The sequence below is a fragment of the Strongylocentrotus purpuratus genome, unplaced genomic scaffold (assembly GCF_000002235.5).
Source record: "Strongylocentrotus purpuratus isolate Spur 01 unplaced genomic scaffold, Spur_5.0 spur5_scaffold_14, whole genome shotgun sequence".
Classification (NCBI taxonomy): Eukaryota; Metazoa; Echinodermata; class Echinoidea; order Camarodonta; family Strongylocentrotidae; genus Strongylocentrotus; species Strongylocentrotus purpuratus.
In genome coordinates this window covers 24,031,406-24,050,129 of record NW_022145599.1, presented here as the reverse complement: position 1 = coordinate 24,050,129, position 18,724 = coordinate 24,031,406, and the positions used below count along the sequence as shown (strand labels likewise).

The following is an 18,724-nucleotide window of genomic DNA, read 5'->3' as shown; positions in this document are numbered from 1 at the left end:
AAGAAGCGGGATTAAAGGAAGTAGAATGTAAGAAAGATAATAAGGAAATAATAAGTACACAGACTGACATGGTTGTTCTATAATTCTGAATAACTCTAGCGGATAGCTCCTGCCCCGATTAGAATTTGCAGAATCCTAGGTCTGAGGTTATACAGGCCATACGAATACTGGAACGAAATTGAACGTCAAAAAGAGGCTTGGCTAAAAAGAAGGTGTATCGCTACCCCACGCAGATCATATAGATGAGATTCAAAAGGAGATGCCAACCAACTGAAACAAACAAACCCACCCTTGTCTAACTGTAGACTTTTCGGTAGATGTACATATTCTCACTAGAATAATCAAACAGAATGTTGTGTAATGTGTATACAGTCCATTATTGTGTTTGATTTCAATGGTATAACAGTCCCACGTGTAAACTTTGAGTGAACCAAAAGTGGTCTTCCATGAACATGACTTGTGTCTCATGTCCTATTTTAGGGTCTATAAGGATTCTTTACTGTTGAGTCAGTCTGGTTTTACTTTGTAAGACATAGGTTCTGAATCAATGAGTTTCATTCAAGTCTTGTGACAACTGGCATTTCCATGATTAGAGTTTGCCTACTGCCCCTCCCCTTACGTATTGTTTCCTTGTTTCTGTAGGTGAAACGAGGTCTGCTGCAAGACAAAAATGCGTTTTTCCATTCTATCCCCCGATCTTATCAATGTCAGGTGATCTGCAGCAGGTATTGCAATATGAAATTGTCCCCATTTCCGTTATGCTGGTATCCTTCTGGGACGTTCAATGTTTATCAAAATATTGAGCCCATAAGTTGTGTACAAAATCTATACGAAAATTCCGTCATTCAAATATGAGGGTGAATTATAGCTTCTCTTTCTGTGAGCGATTGTGGATGGTACGTCCATGGACCTATGCCGTCTGTCGATCGTTCCTTCGTCATCTCAGATCTGCGGCAGATTACCTAATTCGTCAGCATTGACGAATTCCAGTCTGGTTAATTTTGATATCATTTAAAAAATATTCTTCCTCCTCTTTTCAAATACGTGTACCTTCTTGATAATTAGGTATTTTCGTTTTATTCCAGTTACTAAAAGCTACTCCTAAATAAGTATCCCTTCATAATAATAAGTGTAGGTGGGTCGGCAGGAGGGGGTGAAGGTGGGGGACTAGGGGCCAGAGCCACATCTAGTTTGAAATTTCAAATATTTGGCAACCGCCATATCTCAGTTGAGTTACCAAGTTTTTGTCGAACATGATAATGACGGAAATCAGTTTTCATCAAAATAAAAGTGCCCACAATATGCGAGATCGCAAAATATGGAAATAGGAAGTTTGGATATGTGGGAAACAGAAGTCAGCCTCTGAAAAAGTGTCCCTACATTTTGTGTCCTTGTTAATATAAAGACATTCTCAGGAATCAGGTTCCTGTTCCTTTGCAATGCCTATGCCATAAGACTTGATGGACACGCCCTCCGAATAGAAATGCCTACTCGCGCCTCGCGACAAACGCTTCCATTCTTCCAAACAATGTCCGACTTGACTGCACAAAAAGAAAAGTTTCTTTTTTTACCAAGAAGTGAAAAACCAACTACGTCAAGGACAGTCCCTACTCTTTCCCATCAAAACGTGACTATTCAACTTGATATTTAGACTTTGTTCCCCATGTCTGGCAAGTACCTATACAGAAGCCGAAACCCTCACTCAGTACCCTGGTCACACCTGCACATCCAACTCCAGAGCGACAATACACACCCAACCACAAAGTGCATTCCTCCGAAGGGCCACGATATTGTTCGATTCGGCGATGTGTCTGGGGTTTCACGTCAGCGTTTACTTTGGGTGCACCAATGTCTTGTGTCAAGAGTCTCTCGTGTCATTCAATTGTCTCCTTGTGACATCGTAAACATGACCTCTCACGAAGATGTATTTGTCAAGGGCAAGCAAGACGAGTGTAAACTCTCAAACTCCTCTTCAAGCTCAAGAGGAAACATAATACGCCCAGGGGGAAACACCTCAACACTCAAGTGTACCCCATTTCTCATCATGCTCGTAAGAGTCGTAACTGCCAACCCCTTATCGGAGTCACGGGCCCTGTTTCATGCTGTTTTCAGCAACCACACATGGCAAACATTAATACAATGTATTTAATGATACACTTTAAGTAAGTCGTTAATTTAGCTGGTTAATAAGGGATGAATTGTTAAAGAATTGGGGCAGTTCGCCCTTGCAATAAATAAACCAGTATCTCTCCATATACGTCAACAGCTAGTCAGAATGAAGAGACTTGTAGAGTAAAGTTAGAAATGTCATCAAAAAATTGGAAAATCCGTGAGAGGAGTTATATAACCTTCAATTTCCTTATACGTTCCATGGTATATTGTGTCATGATCAATAAGATCATGATAATCGAGAATATGAAATCAGATTACTCGTAACACTGTTGACTGTTTATAATTATAGTAGAACGCCTATGATTTGATATCGAATACTTTAATGACAATGCCAAGTGTTATCTAATAAAATGTATGCAAAGATATCTGCACATGTAGGGCACTGCATAAACTACGTTATACCAGGGAGTTGGCTGGTTATTCTGTATTAAACAATTATTACATACATTGATCGATAAGCTACAGAGTTCGAATAGCTTAGAGTTATTGTTGTTGAAATGGTATGAATTAAGACACCTGCCCCCTCCCGCGTACAGAAAAGCTAGGGGCCTAACGAAGCTGTATCGACACTGTGATTATTCCCCAATGAGTCATACACTACAATGAATTGTTATTCAAAGAAATATTTCAAAATTATGGTCTCCGTTTATACCGCACGATATATCATTTCATCCGCTCCCACCGCTAGTTGTTTTCTTCTAAGTTCTATACAGGCATAATAGCGGGCTTTTACACTGTTCGGAGCCAGACGACAATAGGAGCATTGTAGTGTGGTTGGATTATTCGTAAGTATAACAACTGAATATAATGGCTCAATTCGATTCTGGGGCCCGTTTCTGGAAACCGACGTTAGCTATAACATCAGCGTTAGTAAGCTACATGTCAATTTCAATCACAACTAATTAAGCAACAACCATTTATCATTATGGTGATGAATCGATAACCACTCTTGTGAATATATGACTTACTGCTGTCTGCTGGTGTTGAAACGAAAACCTCCAAGGTAAACTAAAAGGGCAGAGCAACTTCTGACCAATTTCCGTTGAAGAGTAAATTTGATTTTACCAGAACTAAAAGTTCCCTTTAATGTGGATGATCTGATCTTCAGGAAAAGGGAGTTTGTTCCTAATCTAGGTACCTCGATGGAACAGGAGATTTCAAGGCGGAAGTCACATCTTGAAGAGGAAACCCCAACATTTTTGATAAGCCAGGAAAAAACGACAGGAAAAAATACAGGAGACGATTTCTTTTTGAGGTTTCCATATCCTTCCCTAAATTAAGTTGCCTCCCTCGATTTAACGAGCTAACGATGAATATGTCTGGATTTAAAAGACAAATCATACCTTGATAGAAAATCAGAAAATCCAGGGTAGAGTGGTAGACTGGTGAAAATTTGAATGGAATCGGACAGAAAAATTATAAATTAATCAATCTTTGAAAGTTATAGTCACTTAATTAGGCACGGGATCTTCAAATTATTTTTAGTCCGATCTTTTTAAATTTTATTCTATTTATCTCATTTTTGTTTTCATACAAATGGACGTATTACAATGGTTGGATTGCTATGTAATGAAATAGGTCTGCATGGATGATGAAATAGGTCTGGAACTCTGGATAATGAGATACACCTTCTGGATTTTAAATTCACTTAATTGCACCCATGTTGCAGATAGATGACGCACTGATGAATGTCGAATGGTTTTAGCATATATAGGACTGTTATAAGCATCATTCCGCGTCGTGCACGTTCAAATTTTCACGTTATGCTAATGTATAGATGACTATAATAAATGATATCATACCTTTTAAATCAAACAAATGGATAATTTAAATTATATTAGAATGAACTCATGGGTGAGTCCTTTCTTCGAGTGTTACTGATAATTATTACGAAATGTACGTATCAGTTTTGAAGAGTAACTTAATGAAACCGCCAGATGGTGATACCATGATATGTAACAACAAAAATTATTATCAATAATACTTCGTGGAAAGCCTCCGCCATTCAAATTACTATAAGATGCCAAAATATGATAGTAGCTAGTAGTATATGAATATATATATATACAGGTAGTAGCCTTACATACAAACAAACAAAATCTCACAACTTGCAAAGTTGCAAGGTACGATAAAAACCAATAAACGTGTTTCATTTACTTTTTACTTTATAGGCAGAGTGGTGACGAGATATTTTCTTTGAAAAATGGGTCAAAATTGCTGTCAAATCGGAGGCCAAACTTACATAACTTCTATCTGAAACATCATAGACATTATTTTAAATGTTTTCTTCGAGTCTGTATGATTTTCAAAAACAAATACTTTATAAAAAAATACAAAATCTAGTCTACTTTGTATGGCTCAACACTAAAATATCATCAGTTAGCATTTTTTCGCCATTAATGGCATTCTGAAAATAGGTTCTAGGACAATTACCCCCTGGGCAATCACCCCCCGGAAATTTACCCCCCGGAAAACTACCCCCGAAGGACAATTACCCCCCGGAAAATTACCCCCCGGAGAATAACCCCCCGAGGACAACTACCCCCCAAGGACAATTACCCCCCGGAAAATTACCCCCCGGAGAATTACCCCCCGAGGACAACTACCCCCCGTGGACAATTACCCCCCGGAAAATTACCCCCCGGACAACTACCCCCCGAGGACAACTACCCCCCGAGGACAACTACCCCCGAGGACAATTACCCCCCGAGGACAACTACCCCCGAGGACAACTACCCCCGAGGACAATTTCCCCCCGAGGGCAACTACCCCCCGTGGACAATCAGGATTCAATAGCAAAAGACGATCTGATACATTGAGAGATGGCTACGAGCCTATAAGACCCCCTTCATGAACCCATATTCGCTCAAATACTAGCACGTTGTCTTCCTCGTTACTAAACACTTCCCTTTAATACATATAAGTTATACAACGGCAGTGCGGCTGCTGATTTCCACGAAGGATGTAAGTTTTAGGTAATTGTCAAGCGCTTCTCAAAATGCATAGAAATACATTTCTCTTGAGCAGCGTTATTTCAACTTTTTGAGTCATGGTACCCTCTTAAAAAATGAAAAGTTTCTCCCAAATCCCAAATTCTATTTTGCATGACTCAGGCACTCGCCAAGTGCTATGTTCATGGGTGTCGATCCCAGGTGGGGGGGGGGGGGGGGGTGGTGGCCTGTCCAATCATCCCCCCAACAATTCACCGTCAAAAAAAAAAGGAAGAGAAACATTAATGATGAGAGCCCGATGAAAGTAGTTAATGGTTATTACTCGCAAGATGACCATCAATATACACATTTTGCTATCTCATTTTCATAATACATACGTAAATGAGACATCCGTATATGAGACAAGAATAAATTGAATTCTCGCTCATACGGCTTCATCAGGAATTGATCAATTTATTCAATCAACAGCATCATAGAAATGCAGTGCGCCGAATGCGAAGCCGCAGCGTTAAAAAGCAACGAGCTAAATATCAAGCGCGAAGCGCAAAAGTGCAAAAAAAGAAGTAGAGAGTGGGAGAGAGAGATAATACAGGCGCGTATACAGGCGCGCGTAAAAAACGCCGGCCAAAAAAGAGAGAGAGAGAGAGAAAGAAAAAAGGAAGAGGACGTAGGAAGAAAAAAGATTAAGAATCAAGAACGGTACAACGAACCGTCATCTTTCTCTTATAATGTGATGAAACGTCGAAGTTTCGCGCGGGAGGGGGGGGGGGTGGGGAACTGAATTCAGACAAGGATTAAGAGTCGAGAATGGCACAACGAATCGTCTTCTTTCTTTAGTAACTTAATGAAACGTCAAAGCTTTCGCGCGGGAGGGGGGAACTGAAATCAGACAAGGATTAAGAGTCGAGAATGGTACAACGAATCGTCTTCTTTCTTTATCAATTTAATGAAATGTCAGAGCTTCCGCGCTACGCGCGGAGGAAGGGGAACTTTATTCAAACAAGGATTAAGAGTCGAAAACGGTACAACGAATCGTCTTCTTTCTCTAATAATTTAATTAAAGGTCAAAAGAAATTGAATTTAGACAAGGATTAAGAGTCGAGAACGGTACAACGAATCGTCTTCTTTCTCTAATAATTTAATTAAAGGTCAAAAGAAATTGAATTTAGACAAGGATTAAGAGTCGAGAACGGTACAACGAATCGTCTTCTTTCTCTAATAATTAAATGAAACATCAAAGCTTCCGCGCTTCGCGTGGGACGGGGAAAACCCCCCTCCCTGCAGCCACCCCCTTTAGGGAGCGCGCTTCGCGTGCTCACTACCGCCCCCCTAAAATAAAATCCTTGCTACGCGCTTGAGAGGATAATAACCCAAGTTGCAAGCCCACATGGGTCCCATATTCTCTGAAATGTTATCTTTATTGAGGGTGACTTGAAAAAATTAATAACTTGTAAGGGAGGGGGTGCAACCTGCCACACACTTCTACCTCTTGGTTGCCTTGATCCATCGCCGAAATTATTTTGGCACCTATCACCCCCCCCCCCCCCCCCAACCACGGATAAAAATCAACACCGTTGTGACCAACAATGACGGTCACATACTACCGGGTACCCGTTTAACACCTGGGTGGAGAGTAGCAAGTGCAGGTTAATATCTTGAAAAAGGATATTAGTGCCGGTATCGTGATTCGAACCCTCGACCTGCGCATATCATACTCCCGCATGACAACATAAATATATTTACTCGGTAGCAAAACTTCGGGGGAATTGGGCAACTCCAACCCCCCCCCCCCCCCCCCCACATCGAAGTGAATAACTTGAAAACACTGAAATGAACTTCACAAATAACATACACTGTTGCTCATAACGGTGGAATATTTTTTTTTTATCCCAATTTATGGAATTATTTTAAAAATAATTTAAAAACACTAGATCTAGATAATAGTATACAGTCTCAGATTTTATTGAATAATAATTTGCCAATATGTGTTTTGCGTGACTGCTAAAGCATGTATATTATGCTACTATGTTTATTAACTAGGGGACCTATGCCCTTAAGTCATAAATGACAGTAATGAGGATTAATGCCTCACAAAAGGGCACTAATATAGCACATCGACACGGTGTTGATCCTGGGGCCTCACAGTTACGAGGCCATTGCTTTGTCACTGAACCATGACTGTACGCAGCGGGGGCTATGGTAGGGGGCAGTTTCCATAAATTAAAAATAAAACAGAAAATGCAATAAATTGTCAATAATTTATTGCATTCTACCCCGGTCCCCAACATAAAAAAAATCTTCTGTGTGCCCATGCCTTGAGCCATAATGCATGGCCGTCCAGAGGATTTGTTTATGTTGGGGACCGGGGTAGAATGCAATAAATTATTGAATATTTATTGCATTTTCTGTGTTTTTTTTAAATTTATGGAAACTGCCCCCTACCCTAGCCCCCGCTGCGTACAGTCATGGTTCAGTGACAAAGCAATGGCCTCGTAACTGTGAGGCCCCAGGATCAACACCGTGTCGATGTGCTATATCAGAGCCCTTTTGTGAGGCATTAATCCTCATTACTGTCATTTATGACTTAAGGGCATAGGTCCCCTAGTTGATAAACATAGTAGCATAATATACATGCTTTAGCAGTCACGCAAAACACATATTGGCAAATTATTATTCAATAAAATCTGAGACTGTATACTATTATCTAGATCTAGTATTTTTAAATTATTTTTAAAATAATTCCATAAATTGGGATAAAAAAAAATATTCCACCGTTGTGAGCAACAGTGTAGAAATTGAAAGTTTATGACATTTTCTAAAAAGAGCAATTTGGAGAGAAGCTCGCATTATTTTTCACAGTGTTACAAATTCCTCGGGGGTGATTGTCATCGGGGATAGTTGTCCTCGGAAAAGGAGGGTAGTTGTACTTGGGGGAATTGTCCACGGGGGGTAATTGTCCTCGGGGTAGTTGTCCTCGGGGGGTAATTGTCCTCGGGGTAGTTGTCCTCGGGGGGTAATTGTCCTCGGGGGGTAGTTGTCCTCGGGGGTAATTTTCCGGGGGTAATTGTCCTTGGGGGGTAATTGTCCTCGGGGGGTAATTCTCCGGGGGGTAATTTTCTGGGGGGTAATTGTCCTTGGGGGGTAATTGTCCTCGGGGGGTAATTCTCCGGGGGGTAATTTTCTGGGGGGTAATTGTCCGTGGGGGGTAGTTTTCCGGGTGGTAATTTTCCGGGGGGTGATTGCCCAGGGGGTAATTGTCCTGATACGCTGAAAATACGATACTGTGTCTACTAACTTAGGAGGCTCTTCCCAATGTCTAGCTAATAAACTTTATCTGACACGCTTTCAGGCCATCTTGTCATGATATTTCTCATAAAATGTCGTCACAGCACATAACAAGACCTTTTCCAGACATAGTTTGATCCCAGTCTATGGGTTAGTCACATACGTGCTCTATAAGTTCCAGGCAATCTCTGGATTGGGCGTTAGTGAGTCATGCCTTTAAAGGTTCTCAACAACTTTTCAAACATAGACATTGAAGAATCAGTCTGTATACAAGGTGGTGAGAAACTAGTCAAGATAGCTAATTAAGGGCGGGAACAAAAAATATAGTTTTTTGTTTTCATATCGTGATTTTCAGCAAGTTATGATTCTATGATACATGATGTAGGCATAAAGTGAACTATGGTACTTGTATATACAATCATCTACGTGTACTACAGTTCAAATTGGACGTTGTATTTTGCGAAATAATCTATTTCCCCCGCAACATATTGTCCTCTCGCATTATTGGATTTTCTAGCAAATCCCATAATATATCACAGGGCCTTCGTTTATTTCAGGTACTTAGCTGCCACCGGACTGTACACCGTAAATTCATTAGATGACAAATTGGCTTTAGTTTAGGGCCATGCATATCTATACAACATCAAAATGGTCGCATCTTATCTGTCGGCAGATCTAACACGCTGTAGGGTTGACCCCCCCCCCCCCCACCCTTGCCTTTAGAACATCTGTCACATTTATCGTGTGTATTCGAAACATTCATTAGACCCGCACTAATTGAATTCGTGGACACGCAATGATGATCAGATGCGGTTAAAAAAAAAGCGGTTTTCATTTGTTATAACTGCAATTCAATATCCATACCATTAGTATAGTATTAATGACTGCTTTGAGAGAAATAGTTGTTTTTATACGCTCAAGGGAAGGTTAGAATTGTGCTATTACCCGAGGCGTGCCGAGGGCAATAGCCCAATTGTAACCTTCCCGAGAGCGTATAAAAACAACTATTTCTCGAATATTAAAGCAGTCATTAATACTTTTATATGCCGAAAAAAAATAAAAAATAAAAAATAAAAAAACATTGTCGAAGATGGGATGTAACTTAAGTCAGCGCCTTAAACCGCTCGGCCAGCGCGCTCTGTCACCATATATAGCAGTTTTCTCTAATATATACATTAAAATGGATTGAAAACTGCTTCGCGTGGTCGATGCTTCGCCGCTGCTCCATTAAACGGGCCCTTCTTTTACTTTTGCAATGCATATTGGCATATTAGATCAAGATCTATCGGCAGATGTTGTTTTTTTTTTTTTTTTGGAAGTTTATTTTCGTCTTCATGTCAACACTGCAAGATAAAATTGTCTGTAAGATCGATCGAGATTCAATTGTATTGAAATTACCGACCAATTCTTCGCACAAGTACGATATCCTCAATCGCTCAGACCATTTTTTAACATGTAAACCTATGGGGTAACCACGGAGACTGACCTATTTTCCCAATAACCATGGTTATTGGGATTTTGAACTGTTTTAACCATGATTACTGGGAATTTTCGGGAACAGTTAAAGTTTATGAATGCAATTTCGACCAATCAGATTGCTGGATTACTTAAGTGAGGTATATAACACTAAATACTTCATCTACGATCGCAACTACTTCCGAAAAATCGACCTAAGGCAATTTCAATAGCCTTGTAGGTCACCTATGAAGAGTGCGAAAATGACAATAACGTATTTAGTAATCTGAACACGGTTATTAATAGTGTATTGCAAATTTGAAATTCACATGAGTTGACTTTTTTCTCGACAATAGTTTCGATCGTGTTCATACATGTATGTCTTACTATTGGTAATTTTTTTTGTTAATAACTCACTCAGAGTGACATCATTTTGTATTCCATTACCATGATTTCCTCTGAAAATGACATGACAGTACTACTACAAGGGAATGAATGAATGAATGTCCACTGACCAAAGACAAATAGAAAGCCAACGATAAACCAAATAAAGTGCAGGGGCGGCGCGAACGTTATGCATACAAAATCATTACAACAGAAGTAGGCAAGATACAAGATTGGAGGCAATACATGTTTCAGAAGGGAGGTATTCCCAGACAAAAGGAAAGAAAAAATAGAGGAAAATCAATGTTTCAAACAAGAAAACAAAATGGTGGTGGTGTTGGTGGTGAGGAAAAGGGGGAGGAGGTGTTTTAGAGATGGTTATCGGGTGCTACATCCTGGCCGAGACACCGGAACCGTAAAGGAAATGGGTTTGTTCCTGTTGATCTACAGAACGACTCCAAGAGCCCTGTGGATTTATTATCAATGCTCCATCGGTGTAAGAAAAACAGATTCTTCCTTTAGTTTTTCCAAGGAATTCCTCCATTTCGTCCTTCCTGCATTGCTCTCATTACAATGCAGATTCACATCATGCTTACGTAATGCGCTTTCGAAAGTGAAACATGAAAAGGAAATCGACTTTTGTTGTGAAAAAGATAGAGAGAAAGTGGGTGAGAGAGATATTGTGTGTGAGACAGTGTGTGTGTGAAAGAAAAAAGAAAGAGAGAGAGAGAGTGAAAGAAAAAGAGAGAGAGAGTGAGAGAGAGAGAGAGAGAGAGAAGGGGAGAGGGATAGAAAAAGAGAAAGGGAGGTGGGGTACGAGAGTGAGAACGAGAGAACGAGGGAAGTGGGTGATGCACGGAGAAGAATGTTGACAAATAATTGTTTGCATTTGAATGGAAGCAAACAAATGTTTGTTCATTTCATATAATTTGTATTTCATGTAATTTTGTGAAAACTTGATTACTTCCAGAAAAAATATGTCGAGTACAGGTAAATGCATAAGAATATATCTTCTACATGTCCAAATTATTGTATGCAATCACTAATGAGGAAGTTCCGGCAAGATTTTCAGAGTTTATCCAGGGAGTTGTAAATGGTTAATGTCGCATGCATAAAATCTCATGAAACGTCCCATTTTCTCCGGGAAGTCACAAAAGCAATTACTCAGATTGATCAAGGAGTTAATGCACTCCTTGCTCAGATGCATCATACCTCTCTCGAAGTTCTTGTAAACTACAGGGTCTAGTCGTTACATTCGCTTTGAATTAAGAAAATCCCAATCATACGTGTCTATGAAGTTTGAGTTGTTGAAATGCAGGTCTATCTGGGAATGAGATTATAAGACAAGCTACCCACCACGAGTAGGATGAACGGATTCGGAGCTATAAGTGTAAGCGTATTGCTCATTTCATTTCCTCCAATATTATTAATCTTTTGTCATTTGTTAGCACTATTTTTTTATTAACTACAGAGATCTCAATAATCTTGTAATTATTTATAAGCCTTTGCCTAAGCTAAATATTTAGCATGTATGTATAAATATACATGATATACATGTTAGTACTATGATGTGCAGCAAACGAGACTGACGTTCTCTTCTTCTTTTCTGAATGTTTTCGAATCGAAATATTTTCGGATTTCTCCTAAATCCATGAAAAATCTTCCTCTTTGACCTGTGACCTGCATTTTCTACAATCGGGCCAAGAACTTTCTCCTATTTCTAGGTCTTGTTAGGGTCTCAGAAGTGAAACTTGATGTCCATATTCTCAGACGCTGGGACCTGCTCCCATTCGCCAATGTTATTTACTTTTTCACAAGGCGTCTGCAGTGTTTTGATAGACGTGCATGCTCGTGTGTAAAAGCTTAACGGAGCATATGACCTTAGATGACCTTTGAACTCTGAAAGGATGTAGGTCAGTCTACGGGAGGGCTTGAAGAGCGTGTCATTTGAGAGTCAAAATCGATGGCATCTATTAGCTACCACTAAATAGTCGGTAATACGCATAACTGGCAAATCACAACCCTGAATACAACTTATAGGGAATTTATGAAACAGCGTATTTTGAGGCATATTATCAAACTTTTTGTTCGAACTAACAAAGTGAGAATATTAATAACCAGGAAGTAATAATCACAATGGCTGTAATTTCAATTTGAGTAATATTCGTTCAATCGTTTAAAAAAGTATAGAATCCAATATTGAGGAAGTTGCTTCTGTAAATTCAATTTGGAACAATTATTGCATTCCACAGTATATTTCAAAATGTTAAGTATCACTTTACATGCAATTTCCTTTAAAATTTGTATCAAATCTCTGACCCATTTTTACTGTAAGCTTAACGATTATAAAACACGTGTATCGGCGACAATTGCTTAGCAGTCAAATGATAACATAATGCGACTTCTTAACTTTTTATCCCTGGACCCAACACTACATCCAAATCTAACCCTAAACCTACCGAATCCCCATCATGATACAAACAGTGATATTTGCCTGTGAACAAATATAGCCTGGAGCGATTGACCAATTCACAAATGACAAGGTGACTTTGATTAACTTGTGACAAAAAGATATCAAATAACTTCATTAATAATGATGTGTAAGTTGATTGGAAGTTGGTTAGAAACTTAGAATGAGTCAATAATGATCAAGATGGTATATGAATAAGCTTTTGTGTTCTTACCTTGCTTTAACGATGCATATTTGCCACCAAATTCGAAGGCACCTTGTGGACAGCTATCCTCTAGGATGAAGTAATTGGCTTTCGTCAGTCCAGGCTTGGAGGACTTCAAGACCCTGGTTCCACTGTCCACTCCTAAGTGACGTCCATTGTTGTCCCTTAGTACCAGGTGACCGGATGTGAAGATGAGTGTGAACTGCGTCTGTTCGTTGGCTGTGCCAGCAAGCTGTCCGTCGGTTTGGACAAACTTTCCGTTGAAGGCCTCAAGGCCGTACTTTCCTTTGCCCAGGTAGACAAGAGTGAGTGTGGAATCAGCTCCCCAGGGAACCAATTCGTCTACAACCACGCTGTCTTCACCCTCCTCACTGGTTTTGAGATGTGCGTAGCGTTGGTGCTGGACGTTCTTCATGCAGACCTGTGGATGGATGGCCAGCTGGACAGTCCAGTTTGCTGAGGGGTTGCTGGTGCTGGATTCACTGCAGATCAGCTCCTCACCATTGCAAGCTAGGTACCTCTGGTGAGAAACATTCTTGAGGGCCCATTTACCATCGGGTTGCAACTCGATCTCGAATCCTGTATCCGCGTCCTCCGTCCTGTCCTCAACATTGCAATAGACGTTACCGTTTTTATCTGCAGAGAGGAAGTTACCAGAGGGCGCCTTCAAGTAGCTGATCGTGCTGCTCTCTTCTTGCTCTAGGATCCATACTTGCCTGGCTTTTAACGTTGCTCCTGAGGCATTGACTTTGCCACCAAACTTCTCAGCAGTGAGGTATCTGCCGGCCGAGTTGACCAGGCCAAATTTGTATTTTAAATTCATAGCAGGCATTGTGAAATATGTTGATGTCCTCAAACGACCACTTCTGAAAGAAAGATAGAAAACAAAAACATTTGAAAAGGGAAATGTAATAATTCAATCAAACATGTGATAGTTTTCTTTTACAAATAATGTGTGCACACGAATAGTATTAAAGGTAAAGACCAGTATTGGAAACGCCCCAATTTCAAAAAATGAAATGGAAGCTCTCATTACCAATCATGTGAAAGAATATGTTTTGACTAATACATGATGATAAAAAAATTGCTGGGAAACCGCCTACTAATTCATATATTTGGTAAATTTGTTTCTCTCATGGTCTGTGAGAGATATAGGGTAGTCCCATATACATCTTTCTGTGTATAGTGCTTGTAACTTTACGAAGAATTGGCCAAATTTCTTATCATTTTGATGATTCCAGAACCTTGCAGATGCTAGATGCTAGATGATCAACCTTTTCTGATCAATTCCACAACGTTTCTTTCACAATGCAATCGCAACCTTTAAGCATTACTTTGATTGTTGAGTCCATGATTCAAAGGCCCCAACCTGCGATAATAGGAGGTTGGAAGTATAGTGTGTTCTGACCAGGGACCTTTAAAGTGTTGATTGACAAATGTAGAAATTAATTCAAAAGTCCTCGGTAAGTCAATGTGAACTTCAATCATGACACCTTAGTTGAACTGAAGGTTTAGTATACACCTACGTGCCCCTACATAACAAAAAACTGTATGCTATTGTGTTTTGTATAATAATTGTAAATGCTCTTGAACTGATACAAATCAAGGGGCGTATGAGGCGAAGCCGCTGAGTGACGACAAATAGCAAACGTTTCTACAAAACGCATGTAATTGATCAATTATCAAGCTTAGAGCGTTTGGCAATCTCATTCGTGTTTACTTGGCATGACCAATAATAGTATGATTGTTTAAAGTGCAGAGGCAATTTAGTACAATACAAGTCAACTGGTAGTAAATAGATAATCTATATGACTTGATAACAATTTGAGCAGTAAAGATAATTCTTTTTCAGCGCAAACGAAGTGATTTCTGTAGTAGTCATGTAAGCATCCATCTTTGTACTTCTGAGGGGTACCTTGATTGTGTCTTACAACTAATCAAAGAAAATACACATTTGGAGTAGATTATCGCCAATTATTCTTATCTATATTATGGAACATGAAATGACATAAATATAAAAATGAGAAGTGTGCCTTCAGAGTATAGGATTTGGTGAGCTGAGCACCACTTAAAGGTACTATGTCCCATTTGCAGGCCAAAAAATGAAAAAGTTAAATTCCAACTGCATTTGAAAGATAATACTAATTTAGAACCTCCCTAAAAAAGATAGGGCTTAAAGATGTCTTCAAGTGGGAAAAAAAATGACTATTAGTTTTCAAACCGAATTTAGGGCTATAGAGCCCAAAAGTAATAGTCTTGATTTTCAGACAATTGTACTGAATGGTCATAAGTTTTATGCTGCGCAAAGATTCAATCAGCTTAATCTTGGCCATCACAAGAAGTGGGTTATTGATGTAGACAAATGCTCATGTACCCTTTACAACTCTTTTCATGCATGTTATTACCAAAGAAGAAAAAAGGCCAATCAGTCACTCTATAGTTTCTGACAGTGAAGTCTAGCAAGTAAACGGGTTTCCTTGCATAATTTGAATATGAGGACACTGCTAACATTTAAATTTCACAGATAGGACATACATGACATATTCATAATTCCTGCAAAGTTCTACAGAATTTGAGGTTGGCTGCAAAAGGGACATAGTACCTTTAAGAACGATGCCCTCAACCCATGATACCAGTGCCCCCCCCCCCCCACACCTGATATCTGGACCTACGCCAACATAACATTCACGAGAATGAACAACCGAAGTTCTTATCTCGTCAAAAATCACCATGTTCACAATCCTATGCTGTTAGACGACACTCCATCTGGAAAACCATCGGATAGTTCTATTAAATGTTCACGTGAGGTTAATATACCGGAAGTAACAGGTTACACATAGCGACTTCCTCCTAAGTGCCACGCCCATTTTGTGTTCTTCCCAAAAGATCTGAGTGTTAAGCCATCCGGCTTTTACTGTTCCTGAGCAAATGTTGACAATGTCTCTTGAGTTTAATGTTTTATGGACTTCCTGGTCTCACCAAACCTTCCAAAATTTAAAAAGAGGATATATTATTTTGTTCAGCACAAAGAATGCACCGACATTGGACGATATTAAGACTGGGCAGCAAGTTAAGATTAACAGGATTTATCAGTGTTACCCTTTCTAAAAAAATAGCACCCTTTTTAAGAATTTGAGAAAAACATCTATCATCGCACCAAAATTGATATGAAAACATTTAGTGTTGTTCTGTGTTTCTCTTTGGAATCGTTCATAACTAACACCGAATCCCTCTCTGTGTAAAAATAAAAAGACTGCCTCTCCATGCATTCTGATTCTGTGACAATTACGTGCGTCGTTTTTCACGGTTGGCCTCGCAGATCTTTTGTTCAAAACCAAGCCATTTCATTCTCCCATTCCAACCCTTTTGTCAAAGGGCTTCCAGGGTGCCCGTTTGCTTAATGTTACACCCCATGAAATCTGAAAGGACTTCTATTCTTATGCAAAATAGCTTTTTGGGTTCCCCGCCAGCTCGCCATTTGAGAAGAGAAATCACAACGGTAGTCGGGCTCCCATATTACTCATTCAAGAGAGCAAGGTACAAACCAACGTTCATAGCAGTACAGTGAACAAAACCAGGGGCGTTAACTTTGCAGCCCGACAATGCCTTTAAGTTCAATCGGTTTCTAATTAACAAATACTTAGTCCTTTACATAATCATTACCTATTTCAAAGACAATGAAGTATTAAAGGACGGAGGGATCAAGCATTCCCCTCTTCCAAATCAAAATAGACGATGTGACAACTATCAAATATGAATAAGAAAAAGAGTATGTTTAACTATATGTGCATATTAACACAATCACATTATAAAGGCATACGTAGAAGACAAAGATCTACTTTGCTGCCCTGGAATAATTAATCACCGCATTGTTTATCATCAATCTCTACAAATAACTATGAGATTACTGATCAAATAATAAGTAACAGTTGAATAAATAATAGATCAACAGAATGATCATCCTCTTTACTATGTCACTGCAAAATAAAATGTTGATGTAGGCATATATTATGTTGGAATGCCAATTACATGAAAAAAACCTCTACGTTATAATAGTAGTGAATGGTATTTCCAAGACAGAAAGGTGAAAGCTTTACAGGGCCATCTTAGAAAGCAGATTTATGAACTGAAGAGACTACCCTGTATAACGAGCCCCGAGTAATAAATAATTCAATAAAAGGGAAAGGAGCTGAACTATTAGGGGATACTGCATCAACACTATCGTATGTCCCTGGGTTGAAGCAAAGAGTTTTTTAGAAGAAAAAAATGAGTGAGGTGAAGGGGGAAACAACTGAAGACATTGGTTGTTGATTGACTTGGCACGTGGTAAAACCATACCAGGAAAGGAAAATATTTGTAATAAGATATCAACATAGTCACAGGGAAATAACAACACTTCCATGAGGATGTTTGTTATCAATAAATACAGCATAAACTCAAGATAATGATATCCTTTGTCACGTGGAGCAATATGTTTCATTTTCATTCCAGGGATACCGGGATAAAATATATGCCTTATTGATAAAAAGATTATATTACGCTAAATATAGTTCTGATGTGGCCCTTTAAACAAACCAGACAAAGCATGAATGTCTCCCCCAGACAGGCTTACACCACCATGGACCTACTACACAAACTAGGAGATTTCATCCATGCTAACCACAGCTAATAATTCACGCAAATATAGCGAAGGTCTTCACCTACAGCAAGCAGGTCGGCCATTTTAAAGGGAATATTGGAAACTCCTGCTTAAAGCGAAATACTTGATCAATTACTGAATGATTTCAACAACTCCGAAACTCATTATACATATTCATGTCCGAATTTCCATGACAGCAACATTATTCAAGCATAACATGTCACTGAGCAAAATAAGTCCCCCCCCCCCCCACCCCCTGCCTCTTCCACATATATTCGTAGTATTGATATAGCCTTGAGTACTATCATTACGTTCATTAGTTATCAGCCAGAGCGGAGTGATTATGCTAATCACTTCGAATACTGGGATTAAATGATGTTCATTTCGAGGGAGGGGTATAAAAAAAAACTTGTTTGGCCATATACCCCTCGCAAAAGTGCAAGCTATAGTGATAAACATCATCGTGCGAGGCAGATGGCACACTTTTAAAAGCGTTCTAGTCACGGGTATCCTCATTTAATGACTTTCATTTTGTGGAAGGGCATTTAGACCTCGTAAACTTTATAGGCGCAGACATCAGAATTTTACTTTGTTTACAATAATGCTGGTATGTTAAAGGTTATTAGAGTATAAATGTATAAATTACGAATAGATCCGGCATGGACATGCACCCTCGATTCCAAGAATGTTATTATACATCCAACATGAGAAGGGCACCAATCGACTGTATTATCATTCAATTAATAAGATTTACTCGATGATACTGCATATCGAATCGGCATAACGGTTTTTATATTGTGAATAGTCTGTTTTGTTGTTAATTATCCCCTTGAAATAATATTGCGTCGTCTATTTTTACTAAATACAGATATCATTTTTTTGATAATAATGAGTGCTCGAATAGCAAAACGTTGAATTTAAACGTTGAATTTGACCGATGATAGAACGTACAATACCGTCAGGATAAGGCCATTTAAAAATATATACATGTTTAGCGTCCCCGCCCGCTTCCTTTTTGGGGGCCGCTTCTATTTTCATTTTTTTTTTTTGTTGAAATTTTTGAAATTTTTTGAAATTTTGAAAAATAGCCAGACTGTCGGGAAAAATGTACCGAGCATTTTTTTTTTGCGCGGCCATTTTGAGCGGCCATTTTGAAAGAAGAA

At 39.2% G+C, this 18,724-nt stretch overlaps 1 protein-coding gene across 1 annotated transcript in view; it reads right to left on the bottom strand.

The window, feature by feature from the left end:
- FSCN1 (fascin) overlaps nt 1-13,794 on the bottom strand; it is a gene marked incomplete at its 5' end in the record, with an annotated part of 30,789 nt that extends 16,995 nt beyond the window's left edge. The window contains 1 exon segment of the mRNA NM_214536.1: nt 12,932-13,794. Coding sequence (NP_999701.1) covers nt 12,932-13,754 — 823 coding nt within the window.
- Nucleotides 13,795-18,724: the final 4,930 nt, after the last annotated feature.